This window comes from Myiozetetes cayanensis, unplaced genomic scaffold (assembly GCF_022539395.1).
Source record: "Myiozetetes cayanensis isolate MyiCay16 unplaced genomic scaffold, myiCay2020 scf5-8, whole genome shotgun sequence".
NCBI classification, from domain to species: domain Eukaryota; kingdom Metazoa; phylum Chordata; class Aves; order Passeriformes; family Tyrannidae; genus Myiozetetes; species Myiozetetes cayanensis.
Window position 1 is genome coordinate 45619431 of NW_026087742.1, and position 24464 is coordinate 45643894.

The 24464-nt window shown below is 40.0% G+C and overlaps 1 protein-coding gene across 2 annotated transcripts in view; it reads right to left on the minus strand.

Annotated features, from left to right (window-relative positions):
• The window catches only part of ATP8A2 (ATPase phospholipid transporting 8A2), a 318028-nt gene that overhangs the window by 277397 nt on the left and 16167 nt on the right, over positions 1-24464 (minus strand). Inside the window, exons 2-3 of one of the 2 annotated variants that reach the window (XM_050334135.1) lie at positions 17070-17223; positions 6164-6308 (exon numbers count right to left, since the gene is read on the minus strand). In XM_050334135.1, coding sequence (XP_050190092.1) covers positions 6164-6308; positions 17070-17139 — 215 coding nt within the window. In that variant the 5' untranslated portion in view covers positions 17140-17223. The remainder of the gene's footprint in view (positions 1-6163; positions 6309-17069; positions 17224-24464) is intronic. The other variant, XM_050334134.1, reaches the window with a different exon arrangement.

A 24464-nucleotide genomic window follows, 5' to 3' on the forward strand; every position in this document is an offset into this window, starting at 1 on the left:
CAACGTATGATGATGACTGAAAAAAAAATACATCAAACAAGTCACATAAGGTAGCTAGCTGACTAAAAGCCAGAGAGCTAACTTCAGGTTTTAAAGCCATTTTTTAACACCACAACTTAAGTAGTTTTTATTTTAATGACAAGTAAAGGGCTGGTACAAGAGATTAATACTTAGTTGGTCTTGAGAGAAATGTACTTGTCTCCACAATCCAGAGAAACTAACTGGAATGCTGTTATTACAATTCTTAAGCTCTATTTAGGTCCACTTAAGAGAATTTTTGGCTTTCCTACCTTCCTCTGCAGACCACTAGTACTCAGTGAAGGCTGTAGCACAGACTCAACAAAGTGTGATTTATTATATTTGCCACCTTTACATCCCAAAATACACCTGCTTTGACTCCACCCTCATTCAAACCTCACAGACAATGACCAAAAACATTTAGCCTCTACCGTTCACCTATTTCTCTGGACAGAGATCACCAACAGGGGAGGAATACATAAAGCAGAGTCACAGGAGAAAAAACTCATTACTGAATACAGGCCAGTATTTATTCAACAAAAACGTGGGAAAACAGCTTTGTTTGTATGAAGTCAGACTCCATTTAAGTTTCGGCTCCAGTGTCTGAAAGTCACTTAGATGGTGACTATATTTAAGAAGAGAAAGAAGGGTAACCAGTTTAAATGCCCTGCTGTGTTGCTATTGCTGATTTATGCAATTTATCATGCCAAAAAAATCCAAAACAATTTCAGGAGACCAGAGAGCTCAGCATGCAGCAGGTGGAAGGGCACTAGAACTCCCACATCTGAGGTTTTTTTCATCCAGACATTTCATCTATGCAAAATTCAACAATTTAACTGTCAAGAGGTTCTGGCCGTAGGACTAGCCCACTAAGACCAAAAATGCAGCAACTTCAAATATATCCATAGAGTCTGGTAACATAACACCACGTATACAATACCAATTACTTTTACTGAGTTTTAAAGGCTAAAAAAATCATTCTACAGCTATATTCAAGACTCTTTCACTGTGATAGACTGCAGTATCAGCAACAGCTGCACTGCAGGAAATGAGTTTTTGTTTGTTTACAAGACTATGTAACACTAAGTACTTTTTTTTTCAGTTAAGAACTGTATCTACCTAGAACTGAACAGAATTAGAGGATTATTTTAACACGTGACTAGACTTGTACTATTCAGAATACAATAATACATGCCTTCTTTGAAGAATTTCAAAATGCTGTTCTGCAGTCAGGCAAGCAGTCTGTTCACATGACAACAGAAGAGATTTCCAAATGTAATACATACACAGTAACACAAACACACAGGGTCTGAACTCTTAACAAGAATAAACAGAAGTGGGGGCAGTTTTACCTAAAGAGCACAGGTACATTTTAGTGCAGGATGAATGCTGGGCTATATACCACCAAGTGCAAATAAATTCAGGTAGCGCAGACAAACATGGACTGGCATCCACATTTTCAACCATAGATCATAGTGAACGCTACTCGGGTTACAAGGGTCAATACTAATTGGCTACTGATACTAGCAACTCCTATTTCAGCAGCGGGGACTCATTAAGCGCAGTGAGAACCTCCCCACACATTCAAAAAGCATTAACGCCTCTGAATCACAAGTGGTTTCTACAATACCTGTTCTCAAGTCAACAAAGCAATGCAGTTTTCCTCATTTAATGCAACACACATGTAGAATAAAGGAAGAATACAGATTGTGTCTACAGTTTTGTCACCAGCAAGCTTCCTGCAGACATGGACAGGACAGTCTGGGATTACAGATAGACAGTAGACTGTTTAATACAGGACACGTGTAGCAGAAGTCTTGCTACAATCTTCAGTGCTAAATTCCCCAGTGGAAATTTAATTCTGCCTTATGAGACAAGAAATTTTTCTCACCTGGTTACTTGAGTCTTAGGACCCCATACGATTTGAAAGTAAACACTGAAGACTTTTTGATCATTACCTTTTTTAACAAAATTTAACTTTTACCTGCATGGAAGACAAGTTTCTGAACTGAGGATTTTCTGAATATCAGAACGCGACTTCTGCAACCTCCCTAACAGATCAAGCCACCAAATTCTGTTTTGATAAGAAGACATTTAGATTCAAGATCCACTAAAAACAAGTCAAATTTTGCCCTTCCTGACAGCTGCTCTGCCCCAACCTCTCACTCAAGCCACAAACTGATGCTGAACTCAGAGTCCTGATTCAGATGCAAAACAGATTTGCACCAGGATGCACTACTAGAGATGGAGTAGAAGAATATCACCTAGAGCAACATTTACAAGAGCAACTCCAATGTACCTAGCAAATTCAGAGACAACTTCCAATGTTCTTAAAGTTATCTCAGCACACTTGTTCTTCCTGGATCAATAAACCAGAAGTCCGACTTCTTTTGCATCAGTATTAACATACACAACAAGTGAGGGGCTCAAATCACTTAACCAGATTTTTACTGCATGCACCAGAAGAAAATTTCAGTATTGTTATACATTCAGCACAAACAACTGACGTCAGAGTAGATTCTTGTATTACTACACAACATCAAGGAACTGTATTTACACAAAAGTAAAATTTATGAAACATTCTCACTTTAAGTAAAATATCCAGTCTTCAAGGAATATACATTTGGAAAAGTATTCGTGCCCTTACTTTGGTGATCTGCAAAGTACTGACACACCATTCAAGCCTCTATCATCACACCCCACCTGTACTCCTCTGATTTTACAAGGCAATAGGGAAACTTGTTTCTGAACTTGTGGTGGGTTGACCTTGGCTGGACACTTAGTGCTCTCTGATCTATTCTATCACTCCTCTTCTAGGCAGAACATAGTGGAGAAAATAAGATCGAAAAAAAATTCATGAGCCAACATAAAGGCAGTTTAATAAACCAAAGGCAGAGATCATTGAGAGAAACAAAGGTCAACAAAAAACTTACTCCCTACTTTCCATCAGCAGGCAATGTCCAGCCACTTCCCAGGAAGTAGGGCTTCAGTAAGCACACAGATCGCTCCAGAACATAAGTGTCACAGTAAGTGGTACAGAGGTGTGTACAGAGCATCTGAGAATTTTCCCAACATAAATGTTTCATTTCTTACTGAACTTTAAGTACAGAAATGCTCTGATTAAACAAACACAAGTAAGTTACATATATTGAACATGTTAAAATAGGTACCAGTTAGCTTTCATAAAAACAAACATACTTAATACAACAAGCACAGTTGCAGTGGATGAAGCCATTATATTTGTTCAATTTTCTACATATTTCAAAGCTTCTAAAATGCTTCAACTGAAAACAGACCATAAATTACTTTTTATTAAAAAGTCTAAAGAGTAACACATACACAGAGTTTTTCAAACTGAATACAGCAGAGTAGTAAGCTTCTGAAGCAGACAGAAGAGGTGTTCCTACATAAGGGAGAAGTGCTGCTGCACTATAATAAAAAAGAGTTACAACCATATACATGTCAATGGCCAAGCTAAATCCAGCCTACAACACAGAGTACTATGTTTTGAAGTAGATTGTGACAAAGTTCCAAGAACACAAAAAGAATTAGCCATTTCTCTACAAGTCCTCATAGTCTCATTAAGACCAGAAAGCCTGGGGAAGAGAAAATGCTTCTTCATTCTACATCCTCACACTTCAAGACTTCCATAAGTCTTAATGCCATCTTGCCATCCACTTAACTTTTGCACTATCACGATATACTATTTCAAAGTGGTATTAGGGAATTGTCTATTTTTCTTAATTTGCCCAAAATTAAAAAATATTGGTATTTATCACTTTGTCTTTTTGCTCCCACAAACAGTGGAATTCACTTTTAACTGTGCATCTCTACCCAAAAGTTCAGCGGCTCACGATATTCTAACCATCTTACACAAAAAGCCATTATCACTAACCTACCTTATTCCATAGTCTGCACCTTTATTTCTTTCTGTATTTTGCTTTGTTTAGAGCAAGCTGTTTCACGCTACCCTTAATTTGGAAAACTTTCTATGAATGTTCACATATTCCCACTGTTATTCAGAAAATAGGAGATGACTATCAAAAATATGACAGTCACAACTCACATAATTTAAAACAAGCTGTTTTATCCTCCTCTTCAGTTTAATTTACCATAAGCCCTCACATAGAGGTGTTTACCTGCTGACACAGCACCTTGCTCTGTGGTACACTAATGCTTCCTATGGAGACAATACATCTGCAAATCCAACAGTCCAGAAAAATCTAGTGCTGAATGAGTTTCTGAAGTTGAACAGTAAGTAAGAAAATCTGAAGGCAATACAGAACTGCAGCTCCTCAAGAGAAACTCCAATATACTTAAGTGAGTAAATAACCATTCATACTCCACACGAGGCCCCCTTACTCAGACATTACCAGCTCAAGTCACCTTTGCCTGCAGTCCCACTGGGCTGAGGGAAGAAAGCTAATCCAGAGGATGGAAGGAGCACAGGCAACGCCTGTCACCCTTTCAGAAGGCAGAGATCAAAGCCTTTTTACTAAGCAGCAGTAAATTATTATAAAATTAACTTGATTTCCAAGTGACACTAAGGAGCTAAGATTCCTAACCAGGAAATGAAAAGATGTCTACTTTGCCATTACATTACCTGTATTTTGTCCTATCCCTCACACACAAATAGTCCTCCTGACTCAAACTGCCTGTCATGAAGCAAAGATGCAAAAAGGTATTGAGAAACTTGTACAGTTATCAGGGGATGGCTTCCAGACAGCAAGTAAGGCACAACCGCTCTCTGGTAATAGCACTGTCAGGAAGTTCTTGGTAGCAGTCATATGCTATTTTTCCATAAGATTTAGCCAAATCAGAACAGAATCCCTTCTGGAAAACCTAAACTACAGATTCTGCCAACCCTCTATTCCCTGCTTTTCCCCTCTCTAAGTCAGGAAAAGCACAAGCAGTCTATCCGCAGAAAATGGTCAAAGTAATTTCTGAATTAGTAAAGTGACAATAAAGCAATGAAAGACAATGTTCAACATCCCTTATTGCTACCTATGTAGAATAACAAAGATACTGAGAAATTCTGTCATTTTAACTGCTCCTAAACCACAGGATTTCCCAGAAAACTATACAGCAAGTCAAAGTTGATGTAAAGTATATATAAGTTGGTGTGCTGACCAGAACGCCAGCATCCTTCCAAAGGATATTCTTAGAATTACCCTTGATAATGCACACAATAGAACAGGTAATGGAAATCATCACTTCAGCAGGATATAAAATTTCTCTTTTCATAAAGGCACTCATTGTGTAAACTGTCCTATGAACAATAACCCAAACATCTGCATTAACAAACAGATGATAAATAACACTTCTCCTTATTCATGGCAGGAGCCATCTGTTCATCCAGCTAACCTCAGGCAAGCGTGGCAAGCATAGCCACCACAACTTGCTAATGTTACACATCTTCATACTCCGTGTTTCAGTGCATGTTATTTGTGTTTCCAAACTGCAATAATATGGCATTAACCATATCAGTATAAGTCTTAAACACACACACCTACAATGAAAGACTCCAAACACCAGAGAAAACTACCTCTGGTCTTCAATTAAAGAACACAAGTGGACCACAGCCTTTTATGCATGGGGATGTTGGATTATAGTTTCTGTAGTCATTCTCATCCTATTAGACATATTTTTCTTTTCTTCCTTGCTATTCTATACATTTTTTTTTATGCTTAGTCTACTTGTTCTTTCAACCGAATGCTACTCTTTAAGAGAACACTTTGTGGAGTTTACATAGTGGCTTCTATCCAAAACTCCCACTAAATTTTCACGGGTTAGCCTTCGCATTCAGGAGTACTTGAGTAGGTCCCGTTATTCCGAAATTCAGTGGCTTTCCTTAAGCGCAGATGTTTTCATGCATCTTACCCATGCAGCTCCATCAGCTCCCTACCCTTATTGTTAACTCCAGCAGCTCACTCCCTTGCTGCCGCTGGATTCCCCCGTGCCATGGCCAGACTCTGGTGCCCCCCTGTACCAAACCAACGCGCCTGCTTCGGCAGAGACACATTTTCCTGTGCTGAAACCAGGTGCGGGCAGGGTCGGGAGGAGAGGGACCAGAGCCCTCCCTGCCCACGGCTGCGGGATGTGCGGACTGCCGCCTGAAAGGGGAGAAGCGGGGACCGCTCCGTACCTGACCCAGTTGTCGCGGAACTTGCTCTGCTGGGGCTGGTTCAAGTAAATGGTGCGGGCTGGCGCCTCGTCCAGATCCGCCGCGGACGTGGCTCCGGACATCTCATCATCCGCCTTCTTATAGCCCGAGGTTGAACAGACCGGTCCTGCAAGGAGAGCGCGGAGAGGAGGCGGTCAGCGAGGGGCCGCACCCACCGGGGCCGGGCCGGCAGCTCTCGGGGCCGCGGCCGCAGCCGGTGGGGCCGCACGATGCCACGGGGAAGGGCCGCGGGTGGGCGGCGAGCGCGCCCTGCACGGCGTTTACCACGGCGGCGGCTGGTAAATAATGGCCGGGCGGGGAGGGGGCGGCGGGGCCGCCGCAGGCAGCCGGCGGCGGGCACAGCGCGGGGCCCGCGCCCCCCGCCCCGCGGGGATGGGATGGGCCGCGCCCCGCCCCGGCAGCGCCGCCCCCGCGCCCGCCTGGGCCACTGCCAGCCGCGCTCCCGCCGGGAGCCGGCGGGCGGCCCTCCCGCGCCCGCTGCCGCTCTCCTTCCAGCCTCGTAGGCTCCGGCGGAGCGAAAGCTGGCGGAGTGGGGGCTGCAGCCAGCACCCACCGCACCGCCGCGGGGCTCCCGGTCCGGTCCGCTACCTGGCGCTGCCTGCCTGCGCGCAGCGCATCCCGGGCGGCCGAGCCCGGACCCGCGCTCAGGGAGCGGCGCATCATCCCCGCCAGAGCAGACCTCGCCCAGGCCCCCGCGGCGGGACCGAGCGGCCTGGCGCCCGCACCGCACAGGGTGGCCACGGCCGGGGCTGGCTGGGGACTCCGCACTCAGAGACAAGACTCAGCTTTAGACTGAAATGAGAAAAAGACTGTCTTGCTTTTACACTTACAGCTTTAAAGCTTCGACTTGAGGCTTCTTCGGCTTATTTTCATCTCCAGCTACTCTGGAGTGAATTGGGCTCTATAAGCATGGTTAAGCTTTGCATTAAAAGAATGGGAAAACATAAGGGAAAGGAGCTAGCTATTTCCTCTGTCAAGCCTCAAAACATTAGCAACTTTGTGGAGACAGATTTATTGCTTTCCCCTTCCATTCTAAGCTACGGAGATAATTTGATTTACGTGAGCTGTAAATATATTAGCGAAGAATATCAGTTTATTCAATAAGCCATAGATTTGCAAGCTAGCAGAGGTGGCTCTAGACAAGAGTCGAGTAAAGGTGTTATGTTAGCATTCTTTGAAAAGTTCATTCAAAGGTTAAGTTTTAGAAGCAACTACTGTAAAACCAAATGTATTTCTGATTTCTGTATAAATTCAAGATCATACTGCAAAAGAAGCTGATCTGATCAGACAGTAGCTAAAAAGGACTCTTGCAATGAATAGGAAAGACCCCAGAAATTACGTCCTCCTTAACTAAAGCTTAAGAGAAAACCTTCCATCCTACACAGCCTTAATATACTGAACACTTAAGTAGGGGTACTGTGTGAAAACTTGTCCTGTTTAAAACAGGATATAGTTCTAAGGTAACGCCCTACTCATCCCAGACTTTCCCAGTGATTGATTCTTCATTGCTAGTGCAAACACGCTCTATATCCTCTAGCTGTCAGCCACTGGAGGGCAACGTTACCCATTCATAGAACGATACAGTCAAGCACACAAACTTTGTGGTGCTAGTAGCCGGCCAATAAAGCTAATGTAATTAACACACTGACGTGCTTTCAACTTCCCAGAGGCAAGCGTTGTACGCTGAAGACATTTTGGAGACATTAAGCTGACTCGTAAGTCCGAAGCTTAATTAATTGATAACTCATTTCAGTTGAAACTAATTCAGAGAGCAAAAATATGGCAACTCGATAATTTTTACTTTGTGAAAAAGGACAAATTTAGAAAGTGAAATATGAAGACTAAACAGTATGCAAGGCAATGCCGTTATGATACTATCATAGGTTATTCAGCCTAAAGAAGCTTGCCACAACAGCTCAACCTTGCTGAGTATTCTCTCCTTCAAAAAAAACAGAACTAAGAGCACTACTGGATACTTGTCCTTTCCCATTGATTCCATGTTGCGTAACTGCCAAGGAGATCAAACAACACTCTTAAGAGCATTAAGTGCAAGGAAGCTTTCATCTGATTTCTTAGTCAGGCTCCAAAACAAAAGTGCAATTATTCTAGAAAAACATGCTGTAAAAATTGCTGGTTTTTTCCAAAGTCTTCATTTGTTTTTTTTTTTCATAATTCCCTCTGAGGCTTGAAGTTCTCCTGCTGACTAGTTCTCCTCTCCACGAAGTTTTATGAAGCTATCCCACAACTGTAAGGATTAACTGAGTTAATACAGCTGATAACGTTCAGAATTATTTAGGTGTACTTAACACACTATGCTCTTGTCTACTCTCTCCAAGACAGGTGCCGCAAGGACAATTTGCCTTACTCTTTGGATGCACTGAAATATTTTTCAAAGCAGACTTGTGAGTGTGTAGAACCAGCTGCAAAAATGTTTTTGTTTCTCAAAGTGGCTCAAGTCAGCTGCTTGAACTCTTAGTGGAATAAGGCTCATTTTGGAAGATTATTCAGTAATCCTGCCCATCAGGAATGCCTTTCATCTCCCTCCCTGTTACTAAGCAGATCACACCAAAAAATCTGCAGACAGGGACCTCTACTACTGGCAGTAGATGCTTTCCTTTCCCTGCACCTACAAAAATTAAGGAGCTCTGAGCTTCTATGGGGCTTCTGGTAGGCAGCAGTCCCAGGGGTTACACCCCCTTTAAAGACACCTGACCACATGCAGACAATCACTTCAGCCATGCAAAAGCAACTTCACCACTGTTCCTTGTTTCAGAAAAGCTATGGATAAATAAAGCAGACTTGACCACCTTCTACAGTGGTAAAATTTAAAACTGAAGTCTCAGCAGTTCTTACTCATAGTAATGTTTATTTCCCTGTATCCAAAGCAATTAGACTCATTGACTTCACTTTAGGGCACACCAACTTTCCACTCTTGGAAGCTGTCTCTCCCACAAGACCTGCATATTTTCTGTTATTTACCCATGGATTTGCAACTCTGCTATGCAATTTATCTTGTATTAAACTATTCATGCTTCAACTACTAGTATTATTAATAGCAGACCATTGTCCCTTACAGCCTCTTTATTTCATATGCTTAGCTACATCAGATTTTGGATGTTTAACTACACTGATCTTATGTCTGTATTATAGAATTGTTTAGGTTAGAAAAGACCTTTAGGATCATCAAGACCAACCAAGAACACAGCACTGACAAGTCCACCACTAAACCATGTCCTGAAGCACTACTTTTACATGTTTTTTTAAACATCTTCAGGGATGGTAACTCCACTACTTACCTCCATACAGAGTTTCAGCATTGTCCAATATACCTTGCTTCAATTCTGAGGCATAAGACACTTAGCACAGGTAATACTGTTTCACACTGTGCTTTAAAGTTCAGTGAGTGAAACTTGAGTTATAAACTCCCAAACTATTATTTATATTTATATTATATTTATATTATTTATAAACTTTTATAAAGCCCATTAATTTCTTCAAGGCTCTTACTTCACACTATTTAACAAATTTATTCGCTAAAAAAAGATAGGATTAAAGCTTGACAAAAATAAGGAGATTTTATACCCTTCTCTCATCATTAAGAGAAATCAGACTTGATGCCCTGACAAATTCACATGGCATTTATTATCATTTGAAAAGCAATGAATTATGACTTAATACTCTTACTAGGCCTGCAAAGATGACACTTACCATGTGTGTCTGTCTCCTCAATGTCTGGTCAGTAATAATCATAGCTCCTGTACAATTAATAAATAAAGTGTTGTTAATTCCGTAGTGTTTTTAAAGATGAGTCACTTAGGATGCTTGCCAACTGTCAGAAGTCACAAGAGAAGTCATGCTGAAATTATCACTTTGCAGAAGATTAGATAGCTAGTTACTACTTCTAGCTTGGTGATGTGCTTAATTTCTCTAATATGGGTTCCATTTTTAAGAAAGAGTGTTAAGAGGACAATTAAACCCCTCACCACTACAGCAGAACCACAAGCTATGAGAAACAGCAGGTTTCTACATGAAGTTCACCAAAAAGGCTTCTTCCTGTCATTTAGAACCTAAAGCAATGTTAAGAGCATTTATAGCCAGGAATCATTATACTGATTCTGCACACTCTTTGCAGGAGTAAGATCTTGTACAAGAAAGGACACTGAGCTAGAGAAGCTGCCCCCACTAGAGCAGAGTTGGTCTCAGTCTCCAGAGGTCTTTTCTCACTGTGAGAACTCTGCAGTTCTAAGCTTATACAGTCACAAGTCAAAGTTTAAGTAGCCATACAGAGTCCTCTGTATGCCCCCAGCTGTAGGAATTTTTGAAGAAAGACTGCTTCCCTCAGAGTGAAAGAGAGCCTCACCACAGGCCTCCAAACTTTGTCATTTACTAAACACATGGCATTTTTGTTATAGGTTAAGCCTCAAAGAAAGAGTTAGCAAAGTGAACATCTGAGAAGGTAAGAGCCACATTTAGGGAGGTGGCAGACAAGTTTTCTCTGCACTGAAATACGAAGTTAGTTCTTAACAAGCCACTCAGAATCAGTAACTGTCATTTTCTTGGGATAACATTTTTTTTTCCACAGGATTCCTGTCACAAACTGAATACCGAAGAGGACACCAAATGAGGAGTTCTGCAGTTGAGAATTATCAGCAAGTTCATATATTAACAGTGACTTTGAAGCTTATCTAAGTGAGCTTGTTTTACCTGAAACCATTCTTTCTTACACTGTTTCATTATCTGCCTTCACTGTTCAACAGAAATGCACTTGGAAGTTAATCTAAAAGTGCATAAGGTAGGAGTTCAAAGAGACAGAGCACAGCATGCTCTCAATAGGAGATGCAGGGCATGAACTTGGCTACCAGGTCCTCCCAGAAAGCTTTGTTCCCACTAGGACTGGGATATCTTAATCTTGAATTACAACCAGTTCATGTGAAAAAAAACCTGACAGTGTTACAGCTTTAATTTTTAAGAATTTAGAAAACTTCTACAGTGTTCCATAGTGTAAAACTGTAGGCAAACGTTCTGACACAGTCATGTCTGAGGAAAGGAAGTTCTGGAAGAATTCACAGTGGAGCTTTAATTTTCTAGCTCTATTACCAAAAGTGCTTTTAAACATGATTCCTTCATCGTAGATATATCCTGCGAAGTAAGATGTCTTTAGATCACCTACATGCAAATAACCAGGGTTCATAATAGCAACAGCCTGGAAGTTAATACCACAGTTGAAAGACACCTCTCGTTTCTCTCAAGAATCATGCAAGAACTGTTCTGCTTTAAGTTGCTGGAAATAAAATTACTCTTTCATTTGCTAAAGGAGAAGCAAAAATGGCACATTGCTGCCTAGATGACATTTACTCTATATCCTAGGAGTAAAGCAAGTTGCATCAAGAAATGAAGCTATTATTTTCTTTTAAAAAAAACCACACACTAAATAATAAAGTAATATAGATTTAGTTTTACTGCACGCTATTTAAGTTCTGTAAACAGCACCATGGATATTACTAAAACATATCTTTCAGGAACTTAAAGCTTTCAGCAGGTACAGTTAAGAAGTTTGGTACCCATTTAACTTTGATCACAAAAATATGAACAATCTTGTCAATTTGAATAGACAGTTATAAAACTTCCCTCAGATTTCCCAAGAAAGTTCCTTGTGGTTTGAGGCCAACCAGAACTTCTGTTTACTAAAAACAATCTTTTATATATGATAGTAACAAGTGTAAGATTTTCACAGTAATGGAAAAAGTTGACTGTGAAAAAGAAGCAAAGTACTGTATATTTTCACCTGGGACTTCACTAGTACTGAGTTTCTGACCTAGTAGTGTCTAATCAGCTTAGATGGTAAAGAGTTACCTAAAAACAGAATGGTGTCAGTTCTGCTAATGTGAGCACTAAGCATAAGCAGTTAAAGTCTTTTAGACTGGACTACTGACATTCAGAGAGCTTCAATCTAGGATAACAAGGAGGCTGTGACAAACTCTAGTGACAGAAGGTAGTTGTTAGCTGCAATGTACCCAGTGCATGAGAACACATGTACCCAGCCTTCAGAGCATCATCAGGAAATGTTCGTAATGCTGGACACAAGACCTATTCCTCCATATCTGTCATTCCAGGCAGTAGGAGTCCTACAATGGGGCTTGTACAGTAAAAGGCTGAAATGCTTGCCACCATGCAACATTAATAATAGGGATAATAATAAAGTGGATAGCAAATCAGTACAGTTAGTATCTGAAATGGTATCGCAGATACCTAAGTGACTACTCAGCCAGACCAAGCCCCTCTGCAGGAAGACACATAAGCAGCATTATGTACAGTCCCAGGGGAGGTACTGTTTTTCTTACAGACTAGAGACAATGTAAAACAGAAAAGCTGGAATTGAACTCAGTTCTGACTCTAAGTCATGGGTACATTCTCCAAATGCCTGCAATTGCTGGTTTGGGTTTTCAGTGGTTTGGTTTCATTTGGATTTTTTTAAGCAGTTACATGTTCCAGCAAAACTAGGAGGATACTAAGTAGGCAAAACAACATCAGGTTGGAGTTCTTCATACTAGAATTTATTCTTAAAAGTTAACCTGAATTTGTTTCTGTCAACAGCTAAAGCTAAAGTAAAATAAACTTGTGTTCAGCTAAACCAACTCAAGATTGCCATGGACAGTCGTACTACAAATCAAACTTGGGACAGCGAGACTTAAAGCTCTCAGATAACTTTGCTGTTCAAATCAGAACACAGAAAGACACCCACACCTTTATAGCAGATCTTTCAGAAATGCATAGAAGGAAATCAGTTTTGTAGGTTTATTTTAACAGAATTATTTTCTGTGCAAAATATAGACCAAGAAACAAGGCAAGAGTCGGATGAAGATGTCTCAGTTGAAGACAGTAGCCCCAAAAGGATATGAAGAATAAATCAATATTCAACAAGCACAACAAGAGACAACTGTTGTGCAAACGAACCTTGTTTTCCGGATTCCAGGATACAAGGAGGAAGTTGTCATCCATCAAGTTAACACAGAAATTGCAAAGAAAATTAAACAGACACAGGTCTGTAACTTAGCTCCTTTTCTCTTTATAACTATGCAATGTGTGTATATTATCAAAATTAACAAGACTAAGAATGGTATTGATGGGCAGACAAGTTAGTAAACGTGATAATGCTCATGGATTTCACAAGTTTTAAGAAACTCAAGAGTAGTTGCCTATAAGAGTAAGTAACTACTAAGACAAGCTGCCACACAGACACAAAGAGCCTCTATCAAGCTTCTCTCTATGAGAGAAGCCATCATGTTAGGAAGAGATCACTTGTCAGCCTACTCTGAGACCAATTTGGGAGATAATTTCATTTAGTCAGTCAACAACTCAAGACAGGTGACTGGCTTCTAATTTGGGCTTGCTTACTTTGAAGCCTGGATTGCTACACTGCAGCTTACAAGTGTCAGTCCTTGAGAGATGCATTAATCCAGTCTTCAGGAACATACAAGTGTTAAATATCCTGCAGTGCAAACACCCGACAGTGCACTTCAGGGATCACCGCAAAGACTGCTGCTATAAAATCAGAGCTCAGCTAAGCCAAAAGAAAAGCTTGGATGTACTCATCAGTCCAAGGAGGACCAATTCACCGGTATCATGTAACTACACAAGAACTGCAGTGTTAGAACACATAGAGAGATAATCGCAGTACAGGTAGATCAGTAGGTCATAGTTGCTTGATCAACTGTGTTAACAGACCCATAGCATCAGTAGCTTTCACTTAACTAGAACTGAACATTTGTGACAAACTTCTTGTAGCCTTAGCTGAAACAAAAGCAACTGTTGAGATTAAAGAAATTAAGAGAACATTTGCTTGGCCCTGTTACTGTTAAAACTAAAAAGGAATAGTACACGCCTTGCTTATCCCAAATTTAAATTAAATTTGACAACACTGAAAATGGTCTTTCTGAATAACCTTAAATTACTGACTAGAAAGTTCTTAACTCTAAGAAATTCAAGGCACAAAACACTGCTTGTTTTGAGGAGCAGCCTCCAACTGAAAATGGAATTGCATGCCAGAGACAGCTGGAGCCTGGATTTTGATGCATATGCCCAAGTTCCTTTGAATGAACCAGCTAAATGTTGTCACAAACAAAACAGATTCCTAGCAGAATGCTAGAGACACTTCAGAGAACTAAACAGCAGCAGCCAGAATTATGCTGCCTCGGGGGTTTACAGTTTAGCAGAAACTGTATACAGAGAAGATTCAGAGGCACTGTCATACAAAATATTGTGTATTTCAGGAGGCAGGACAGAACTCTTAGTGAGGCAAGGGATAAGAAGCAGATCCACCCAATAAAATTCACTTCCCTCTGTATGAACAGCAGACAGCCACATTATTCAAAGCCAAAATGAGTTGGCAAAATACTCAGGTGGAGGAAAGCAAAGGTGCCTAGGGCTGTCTGTGGTACGTGTTAAGGTCTCCTTGGTTCATTTATTTTTGCATCTTGGAATAACAAAATAAAGACGTGATATTTCTATTCCCTCTAACAATCCTCATATGCAGCCTTGGTGAGACCACAAGAGGAATAGCACTTGGCCTAAAATAGCTCTTCTCCGTCTCCCAAGCAATTTTGTACCTTCTCACTTAATGTCAAAAACAAACAGCTTCTGCTGATAATGCTGAGTTAATAACACTACACATGATCTATTCTTATTCTGCTTCAAGCTTCATAGACACAGCTGTCAGCTAAATTCCAAGGTTGAACCCATATCACTAGGAAGTAAAAAAGCTAATTCCTTCTTCCCCTGCCCCAGTTTCCAGACTAAGTTTTCAAAAACATTAGGGGCACTAAGAATTGACACCAGTTTAAAAAAATGGCTTGTTGTTAAAGTCCCCATATTGCACTAAACAAAAATGGTGTTGCTAGAAGCTTCACTCCTATTCTACTGTTTCCTTCTGTTCTCCAAACTCACTTGTCTATTTGTTAGAAGTTTGTCACCATAACTTGGACTTGAAGCAGGGTTTTTTTTGATATCTGCATGTGTCTGATTTATAAGAACCAATGATACATCCGAGGCCTGAAAAAATAAATTTCAGGCAGCATATGAATTAGACCTAATAGGCTGACAGAAAGTTGAATACTCAACTTCAGCAGCCACTGTTCAACACCAGAGTTTTAAATAGGCAAGTAAAACAGAATTTTAAATAAGCAGCTCCAGTAAGCTCAAGGAACCTCCCAAGCCATCACTGAAACCCTCAAGTTTAAATCCAAACACCTCATGTGCAATAGATTTTCTCAAAGCTGTTCAGACTTCTCTAATTCAGATTCAACTCTGAAAGTTACCTATGAGTTCCATATGCTCCAGGTTTCCAACAACTTAGTAAATACTATAACAACACCAAGGCACCCTAAAAGAAATGTGTCATAAATTTTTTTCTAACCAACAGCACGTCTTGAGCAAGCCCCACAAGAAGCAGCACTAAGGCAGCTTTGAAGGAGGTAATGGAGGCATTGGTTCAGTGAGAAGTCAATACACCATACACTGCTTCTATGTTCTAGGTTTGGGGTTACATGTTTTAAGAAGGAGGAGGCCAATGTTTCCACTCATCTGTTGGTAATGTCACATGTCAACATTTCACTGCTCTTTTCACAAATTGTTTGGTTTTTTTTTTAATTCCTGGATTAGCATGGCTTACCAGCTGTTAACTGGGTTCAAAACACATGCACACAATAGTAAACACTGAACAAGTCTTCAGCATTTGAAACAGTGTGGAGGGTACTGGATTTAGAGCTACTCATTTAACAGAGAAGCATTTTAATGACAAGGCAACAGGACAAATGCAGATTAATTGTAAAAACACATTGTGTTCATTCTGCATGCACTTTCAGTCTCTGAAATAAAAGCAACTTTCTATTTAAGTTTATTTTGAATTTCCAGCTCAAAAAAAATCTTTCTATACAAAAAACAAACAAAAAACCAAAAACACAAAAAACCAAACAAACAAAAAACACAAAAACAAACAAACAAGCCACTGGAAAAAATACTGAAACCATTGTATTTGACAATGCAAAACAGTAATTCTACTCCCTTCTTCCAGTCTGATTATTTGCAGTTCCTGGAATCTATCAGACTTGATTGTTAAAATAGTTTTTAAAAAGTGAACATGAGGTGGCAGAAGCTACAGCTAAATTGGATTCTTATATTTAAAACAAAAATAAGCATCTCTCCTGTCAATAATCCCACTGCTCAAGAAAGATCCTGAAATTCTAGTACTTTTGTTAGATACACCTTGGATAACCATGACTAGTAATCCCATTTTGGGCCATATTCATAACTATCAGATACATCTATCTGTTATGTGATTAGTGGAATATTTTAAAAACAGCCATCAGAAATCTTAGTACAACTGACAGTCACAGCTAATGCTTAAAAGAAAGCAGTTACAGCCTTCTCTCCTCCCACCTTTGAGGCCTGTTTCCCTGTATTAATATTGGTTGAAGCTAAAAATATTCTTGGCACATCATAATTCTATTAGCATTCTGACACCCAAGTGCTTTTCTCCTTTCTGTAATGCATCTGCTCTGTAACAATTTACTAACAGCTTTAAGCATATCAGCTGCAAGCACAGCTGATCTTGATTTCTAAGAGAACAATTTAAACAAGAAGAATAAATGTTTTTCCATTTATATGCTTATTATTTAAAGCTATCTGTTGTCTTCTACTAAAAGCCCAGAGGCCTGTAACACTGGCTTCTAGCCAATACTAGATTAGAAAGACTTACTGAATACGTAGTGACCTTTTGCTCTAAAGTGTTCCCAAAGCTGTTGCTCTTAATTCTGTCCACCCCCAGTTCAGTGTAATGCACAACAAAAGCAGCTGCCCATTGTACAGTTACCTAGAGAGAAGCATCTCTTCCAGCGACGGCACAGAGACATGACGTTCGTTCCTTCTTGCACTGGCTGCATGGAGATGAAAACAGCAGTAGTCCTTCAAAGATCTCTACAGCATTAGCAGGTCTCAAAGCTGATTAAAGTGATCCCCATGGTAATCTGTGAAATATATGTTTGCACTTTCAAACTGCTCTGCATTGGATTCACAGAAGGCAAGTGTGCAGTAGGTGTCTGCATATACCCATGCACAAAGAGACAGCTGTGGCTTTCATTGAAACATTCTAATACGTTTCAACATAAAAAAAAAAAAAAAAGGGGGGGGTGTGAAATTCAGCACCATCCTGTATTTCAGTACTTGAAACAGAGACCTGCCCACTTCTTTGACTTTTGACACACATCCCCTCCCCACTAGGTTTCAAAGAACAATTTCTCAAGTGAAATCCTAATATAAAGATACTGTAGAACTCAAGTTCTGTTCCTACCAGAGATGGTATCTGTGAGGTTACAGGTCATTATACCTGCAGAGATAAATGGGTCTCTAAGGATTATTTTTAATTTATTTTCCCTTGCCTATGAGCAAGGTTAATAGCAAAGTATTGTGGCTGTCAAATGAAAAGGTTAAAAACTATTTTAGCTACCACTTCAGCTGATAAAAACCCCTCTCCTTTAAGAAAGGAAAGAGTAGTTTTTATTTTCTTTTCACCTGTAGTAACCCCACGAGTATGTGCCTCTCTTTAGAGCCACATGTACTTATGTCAGATGCATCTTGGATAACCATGACTAGTAATCCTATTTGTGGGCCACATATATCACTATCAAGCATTAAGAAGAGTTTTCCAGGGCCCTTCCTCCCTGGCAGTCTGTCTCCTCTTCTTCCCACTGCCCCGCTCCAAACTATTTGCTTGCTTTTTGGATAGGGAATAGAAAAGAAAACTTAAAACCTCACAAGACAGTCACAGGACGAAATAAGGATTTGGCTTTTTGAACTGTATCAGAAGCAACCATGCCAGCAAAGCATTAGATCTGTAGGTCTAATGCAGGCCTACTTGAGTGGTACATCTTCTATTTTTAGCAAGACAGTACAGTTATGCTAGGACAGCTGTGTACCGAAAAAGCCAGACCACTTTGGCAAGGAAAGAAGACGGGAACCACCACTGGCTTGTTAAGTACCAACTGCACCTTGGCCAGTTCAGTCTTTCAGAAGCTACCAGCACACTAACATTACACCATCAGCTTGGGGGTTTAGTTCTGTTCATGCCTGTGCAAAGCCAGACTCCACATATGAGGGGTATATCAAGCCCATCTCTTTCATGAACAGGAAGCTGCATGGAGCAGAAAATCGGACATGACCTGACAACTGGCACCACTAAGGCTGGCAAGAGATAATCACATAAAGGATATCAAATAATTATGAGCAACATAATGACAGGAAACCATGGAAGACACTGCTAGCTACAAGTAAGTGCTTTTTCCTCAGGAGAGGAAGGTAACTCAAAATTTTAGGTGCTCTTATCCTGCTTTCATTAGGGAAACATGTTGCATAATGCATGAGGAAAACATCTGAGAACAATGTTTGAGAACATTATCTATTCCCTACACAGAGGAATCCATGAGTAGATAGTACTGTATCCGCTTTTTCTCTGCATATAGTTGTACTTTAATTTCCTTACTAAAAAATGGTAGAGAGCTTTTCCTTCTGCAGGGAGTAAGAGATTTGTGCTCCTCAAAGAAGACTACTCTGTAGAGAAGTTTAAGCTGCTTAACACTGTTAAGTTCAGATTTCAAGCCCCTCCTCTGCCCACACCCTCAAATACATGATCACTTCACTATGTGCTGAGCACCTGTAGCACCTTCATCCCACACAAAGTGGCTACTTGACTTCCAGGTGCTGGCCAGCAAGGCACTTTCCCTGAGCACATCAGTGGGACAGGCAAAGAGAAATGCAGCACAGCACTGGAAACCAGCATAACGCCCACAGCCACAAGCAGAGCTCAGAATCCTGCAAGTTGTTAAAAAAATTTCACCCAATTAATAACTTGCAATAAAGCAAATATCTCTTCATTCTTGGTACTTCAGGATGGAAAGCCAGTCAATACATAGGACAGGTTTCTGGCAGGCCAATAAGAAGGACTAAAAGCCAGAAACCAAATACCACAACTGGCTTAAGTGCATTTGTTCCTACTCTAGTGACTCCATGAGTACTGGCCACAAACCACACTAATTAGCAATTACTCAAGTCTTGTAGCAGCTAACAATTTCTCAAGTCTGGAATGTACTTTGTTACAGTTATATAACAAATATAATTTATGTCTAAATATAACTATTTGGATTCTTAGTACCTTACAGCAGAAACAGGACATTTTGTTTAAACATTAAGTTAGAAAGCCCACATTTGAATAATTTCAAAATGGATTTGGTATCACCAGAATTCATGAGATTTTTGTTGGGATGAACTGACAAGTTCTCCACTCATTATACCTCATCATCCCACCCACTATTAGTTTAACTGCTATCTCATTCTAAGATGTTGAAAAGCTTTAGCATGTCAACTCAAAACAGATTGGTGGGGGTAGTATCTACTCCCTTCTGTCTGAGGCTGCTGTTTCAAGAACAGAATGGCTGAACACTAAAAAAATAGCTCTTGTAGCATCAGTTTGTCACACAGTGTATTCCAATGATTTAAGATAATTTTACTGTTGTATCAAACTACACTAGTTCAGGCTCTGTTTTCCTACTTTGGAAATCAGCTTCATAAATGCAGGTAGCAAGCAGGGTAGTAACTGCTACTATCACTTGCATTTAAGAGTATTTTCCAGCCAAAAGTTAAGGCATAACCAATTTCTGTTTATTGTTCATAGCAGGATGTTGTTTAAGTTCAAAACCTGCTCTTTGCCCTCTCCCAGTATTTCTGCCTTTAAGATTTATATAAAGCACCTGTTCAAAAGAGTCCTGAAGTAACACTTGAATTGAGCACCAGTTTTATACTTTCACGATGGCAAACATTGACAGATGTGCATAGAACTGCCTGCAGGGTCATGAAAACCATTCTTCTAAGAGGCATTTGTTAATAATGAAACAGTAGCTGTAGGTTCTCTTTTAAATATACTTCCCTAGCTTGTATAATCAAAGATTCAGGTTCCCTACCATAGACTGGGAAGGAATTCTCAGAGCAGCTCAGCAGCTAGGGAGACCTCAAATAATTTAGTATTTGAGAACGTAACCTCAAATAATTTAGTAAGAGAATTTTCAGGTTTTATCAGATCATCTCCAAGCTGCTGATAGCTTGCAGTAAATCACAAAATAGCAAGCACATGTGTGTGAACACATGCAATACAAACAAGAAAAAAAAAAATCAATTTCCAACCTCTTATTCTGGGCTATAATGTTGTTTGAGTAAGATTAAGGTCTCTTAATCTTGATGAGATTAGTGATGAGTCAGCTAATTGACATTGATGGAATTTTAATGGCAAAAAGTATAACAATTTTGATTTCGTTATTGTGCACCAAAGTCCATCCTGCCATAAGATCTACAGAGAACTCAGCTTTTTACATATCTATTCTGTTTACGTAAATATATATTAAAATCAGTAAATTTGAGATTCATCACAATCTAGTAATCCTCTAAAGAATATCTTCCTATATTCCCCTCTCTGAAAAAAATTACTTCAAATACTTCCTGTTCAAAAGATGAAGGGAAGAAGGGAAATTCCAAGTGTCTTTTCCAGAGCAAAATGAGAGCCTGAAAAAACAGCCAAGTTATGCTACCTTCTGTTTTGTGAGGCATCCTTTGACTAGCAGTAAGGCATTATGTCCCATCCGCTAGCAGTCTTTTGTTTCAGATCAGTCTTACGGCAATCAGTAAGTTTCAAATTTAAAGAAAAATAATTTACTGCACCTTGAAGAAGTTTTCTAGTTTGAATAACTTAGTTTTCCAAGTTGTTGACTTCTCTTGTAAGAAATCCAGCAAGGTAATACAACATTAATTCGTTTCAAGAATTTGACTTCAAGCCTTGATCTCGAGGCTAATAACAAAGTAGTACACCAAATCCCACAGCAGAGAGAGTACTGTGGCCTGAAGCCCCAACAACTTGTCTGAAAGAGAGGCATCTTGCTGAAGTATGATTTTTTCATTACTATTTACAGAAATGCACCATAAAACTAGGCAAGCTCTAAGGATAAAAATGATGTACACCTACCACCAAATTTGTGCTGCTTACTTATTACATAAGTATGCGTGCTTAGAGGCTTCTTATGGGACAGCTCTAAACACTGTCCCATCTACACATACTCAAGTGCAGCTATCATCTTAAAAAAAATACATTTTCTAAGACACCTAGCATGCAAAGGAAGAGAGAACAAGTTTTCAATAAAGCTACATTTCTTCCTAGATTAGCTTGGTACTACCTTCAGCAAGTGCCCTTGATATTTACAAAATGCTTTTCTTTCCAGAAACTGTTATTTATCAAGCAATAACAGACAAAATTAAAACACAAACCATAAATTTTATCATTACAGAAAACATGAGAGAGGATAACAGTCACTCATATTCCCATACTAGTGGCTAGAAAAAGAGGCTCAGTTTTGCCTCACTAGGAGGCCAACATGAACAGATATCACAGGGTGAACCTCTGTTCTCAAAGTAGTCCAGAGTAGTCTTCCAGTATTCAAATGCAGGAAATGCAGGATCACATCTGTTCCTACTATAAATGTGTATTCTGCAACGTTGCCAACATATGACAAAAAAATAGGAGCTAATTGCACCTCCAAAGCCACTTCTGAACTTATACAGCCAGACCACCCCTACCATGTTGGGAATACACCTTTGTCATTCAAAGTAATCAATGACTTTCATGAAGATGTTCAAGACTACCAGAGAACAGTTCTTGAAACGCTGCTTTACAAGCACTCCTAGGGGAAAAAAGCTTGCAGCCAGAACAAATTCGTTCTTAGATTTTACCAGCAGGACAACCAACTTCTCACTCACATTCACTGGATCTCCTTTCCATTTAACAAGAAAACCAATGCACAGAAACCCAGCCTTTAAATCAATAGGAGCCATGTCTCTTAAACACCTGTTACCTAAAGATAATACTAAATAATCATAGTGAACTATTTTCAATTTTGTGAACTAATACCCTGCCACCTAGCTTGTGTTCTACTAACTTGGACTACCAAAACAAAGTAAAGCAGCATGACTATTAATAGACAATCCTTGCAATCCAGTTAGCAATGCTTTTGTCTCACTTATCAATGCATTTGCTTCCACATTAAATAGGCTTTCTACTTTAGAAAGCCAAAATATTGATGTCAATAAAGAAAATTAAATACTTGCAAATAATGTAATACTATCAATAAAGAGAACAGGCATTTTTGTTTCATCCTTTTACTCTTAATATCATTTTGGGTAAACACCAACAAAAGCCAAATAATCATTATGTTAAGATAATTCTATTTGCTGTAAGTAGCCTGAAGCCACTATGGCTTCTTACATTTATTTGCACTTACATTAAGCATGCATTAAAAATGCTGTAGAGTTGACTTAGCTTTTTTTTTTTCTTTCTAGAGGCAAGAATGCTAGATCTCTGTAATAGGGAAAATAAAAACATTTAACAAGATCATGGGTCACAGGATAAAGCAAAGAAATGCATTCTTCATACCCTATGGCAGTACTACTTGACCTATGGCTGAGACTGCTGCCTTCTAACAGGCCAGGCAAGAAGTCATTTACCAGCTGAAACATGTACAACAAATGCCTCATAAAATAAAAGGCCACAGATCCACTAATCCAAAAGCAAACGGCATCACTTGCCCATTCCTGCCTAACAAGGCCCTGTGGTCTAATTTCTGGCCTCTGGCCAAAGTCTAACTGAGAAGTTAAAGATTCAAACATGATGCACTCTAGTTACAAGAACAGAGACCAAGCACAGCCTCTTCCCTACAGGTTCTCAAGACAGATTTAATGCAGCCCCAAGACTCTTCTCATGAAAACTGTTCTAATGATTAATGGATCTATAGCAACTCCCTTATGAGCAATCCTTATTACATACCAAAATCCATTGAGTTTAAAAACAAACAAACAAAACCAGCCAAAAACCAAAACAAGCAAACAAAACAAAAACAAAAAACCACAAAGGAATCCACAGCAGGCAGATAGGGCTATGAAGTAGAGGTAGCTCTGTTCTGGCAACTAAGGTAAGCAGTCTGGTGAGTCTTGGGTAAAGCTGGCTTCAGCTACCACAGGGAGATCTAGAATAGCTCTAACAAAATCCAAATTTGCATCTGATGAAAATCCAGTACTATGCATGTTCTGTCATCGTTCAACTCCAGTGTCCTCCACCCAGTCTAACTAGACTTGCTTTGAAACCAGTAAGCCCTATGAATTATTTACACAGTACCCCTGGCCTGATCAGATATGGGTTGATAACAGTATTGGGGCAAATTTTAACAATTAAGAACAAAACACAGCAGACCACAGCTCTATTGCCAGCCAGTCCAGTGCTGGCACCTCTACATTTTGTGATGGATCCTACTGCAGCAAAGGCACAGCAAATCCAACACCATGTCTTCATCTCACCACTGCCAACTGGAAAGGGTTCAACCAGCAGCAAGTCAGCCATGTCTTACTGAACCCCATTTCCTCACCCGTGCTGCCGACAGCTCCAACATCCTGAATGCTGACCTGTGCTATGACCAGGTTTGACTGGTCATATGACTGGTGGAGCCAGCTTTGAAACAGTGGGGCTCCCCCTCAGCACCTTTGAGGGCAACTCTCAACTCACCCTTACCAAATTCCCCAGATGTCTCACCTTTGACATCCACATTTGTCCAAAACAGAAACATAAGATTCTCAAATCCATCAGTCCATACTCTAGAGCATGTTAGCAGAACACCAGCCTTCAGGAACATATTTAAGTATATAACCATGTGGGCATACACTGAGCACACCTCTATGCCACACAAGACAGCTGATACTGCCTTTACAGGGAGATATCTGACTGCAGAGTAGGAAACTAAGGTTAAAACAAACTCCCTTAAATCCCAGGGTTTCACATCCATATATCCCTTCATCTACAAATGGTAAGAAAGAGTACCAAGTCTGATCATCAAAGATTGACTGATGGATACAGCCAGGCACAGTCAGTCTTTCCTCCCAGCATTTCTTCAAACCACTTCTCCCTACTTTATAGCAATGTTACACGTAATGCAGAAGACAATAGCGAAGGATCACTTGGAGGAAGGAGTGACTAGACTACTGTAGAAGCAAGGCCTAATTTTACCTCATCCTGGCTCTGTTAGATGAAGAACCTACTATTTGGTACAGGCATATGCATCCAACTACACTCTTAGATACTCAGACATGCCTTTGAATTGGCATGAATCAGATACTGTCTGCATCACCG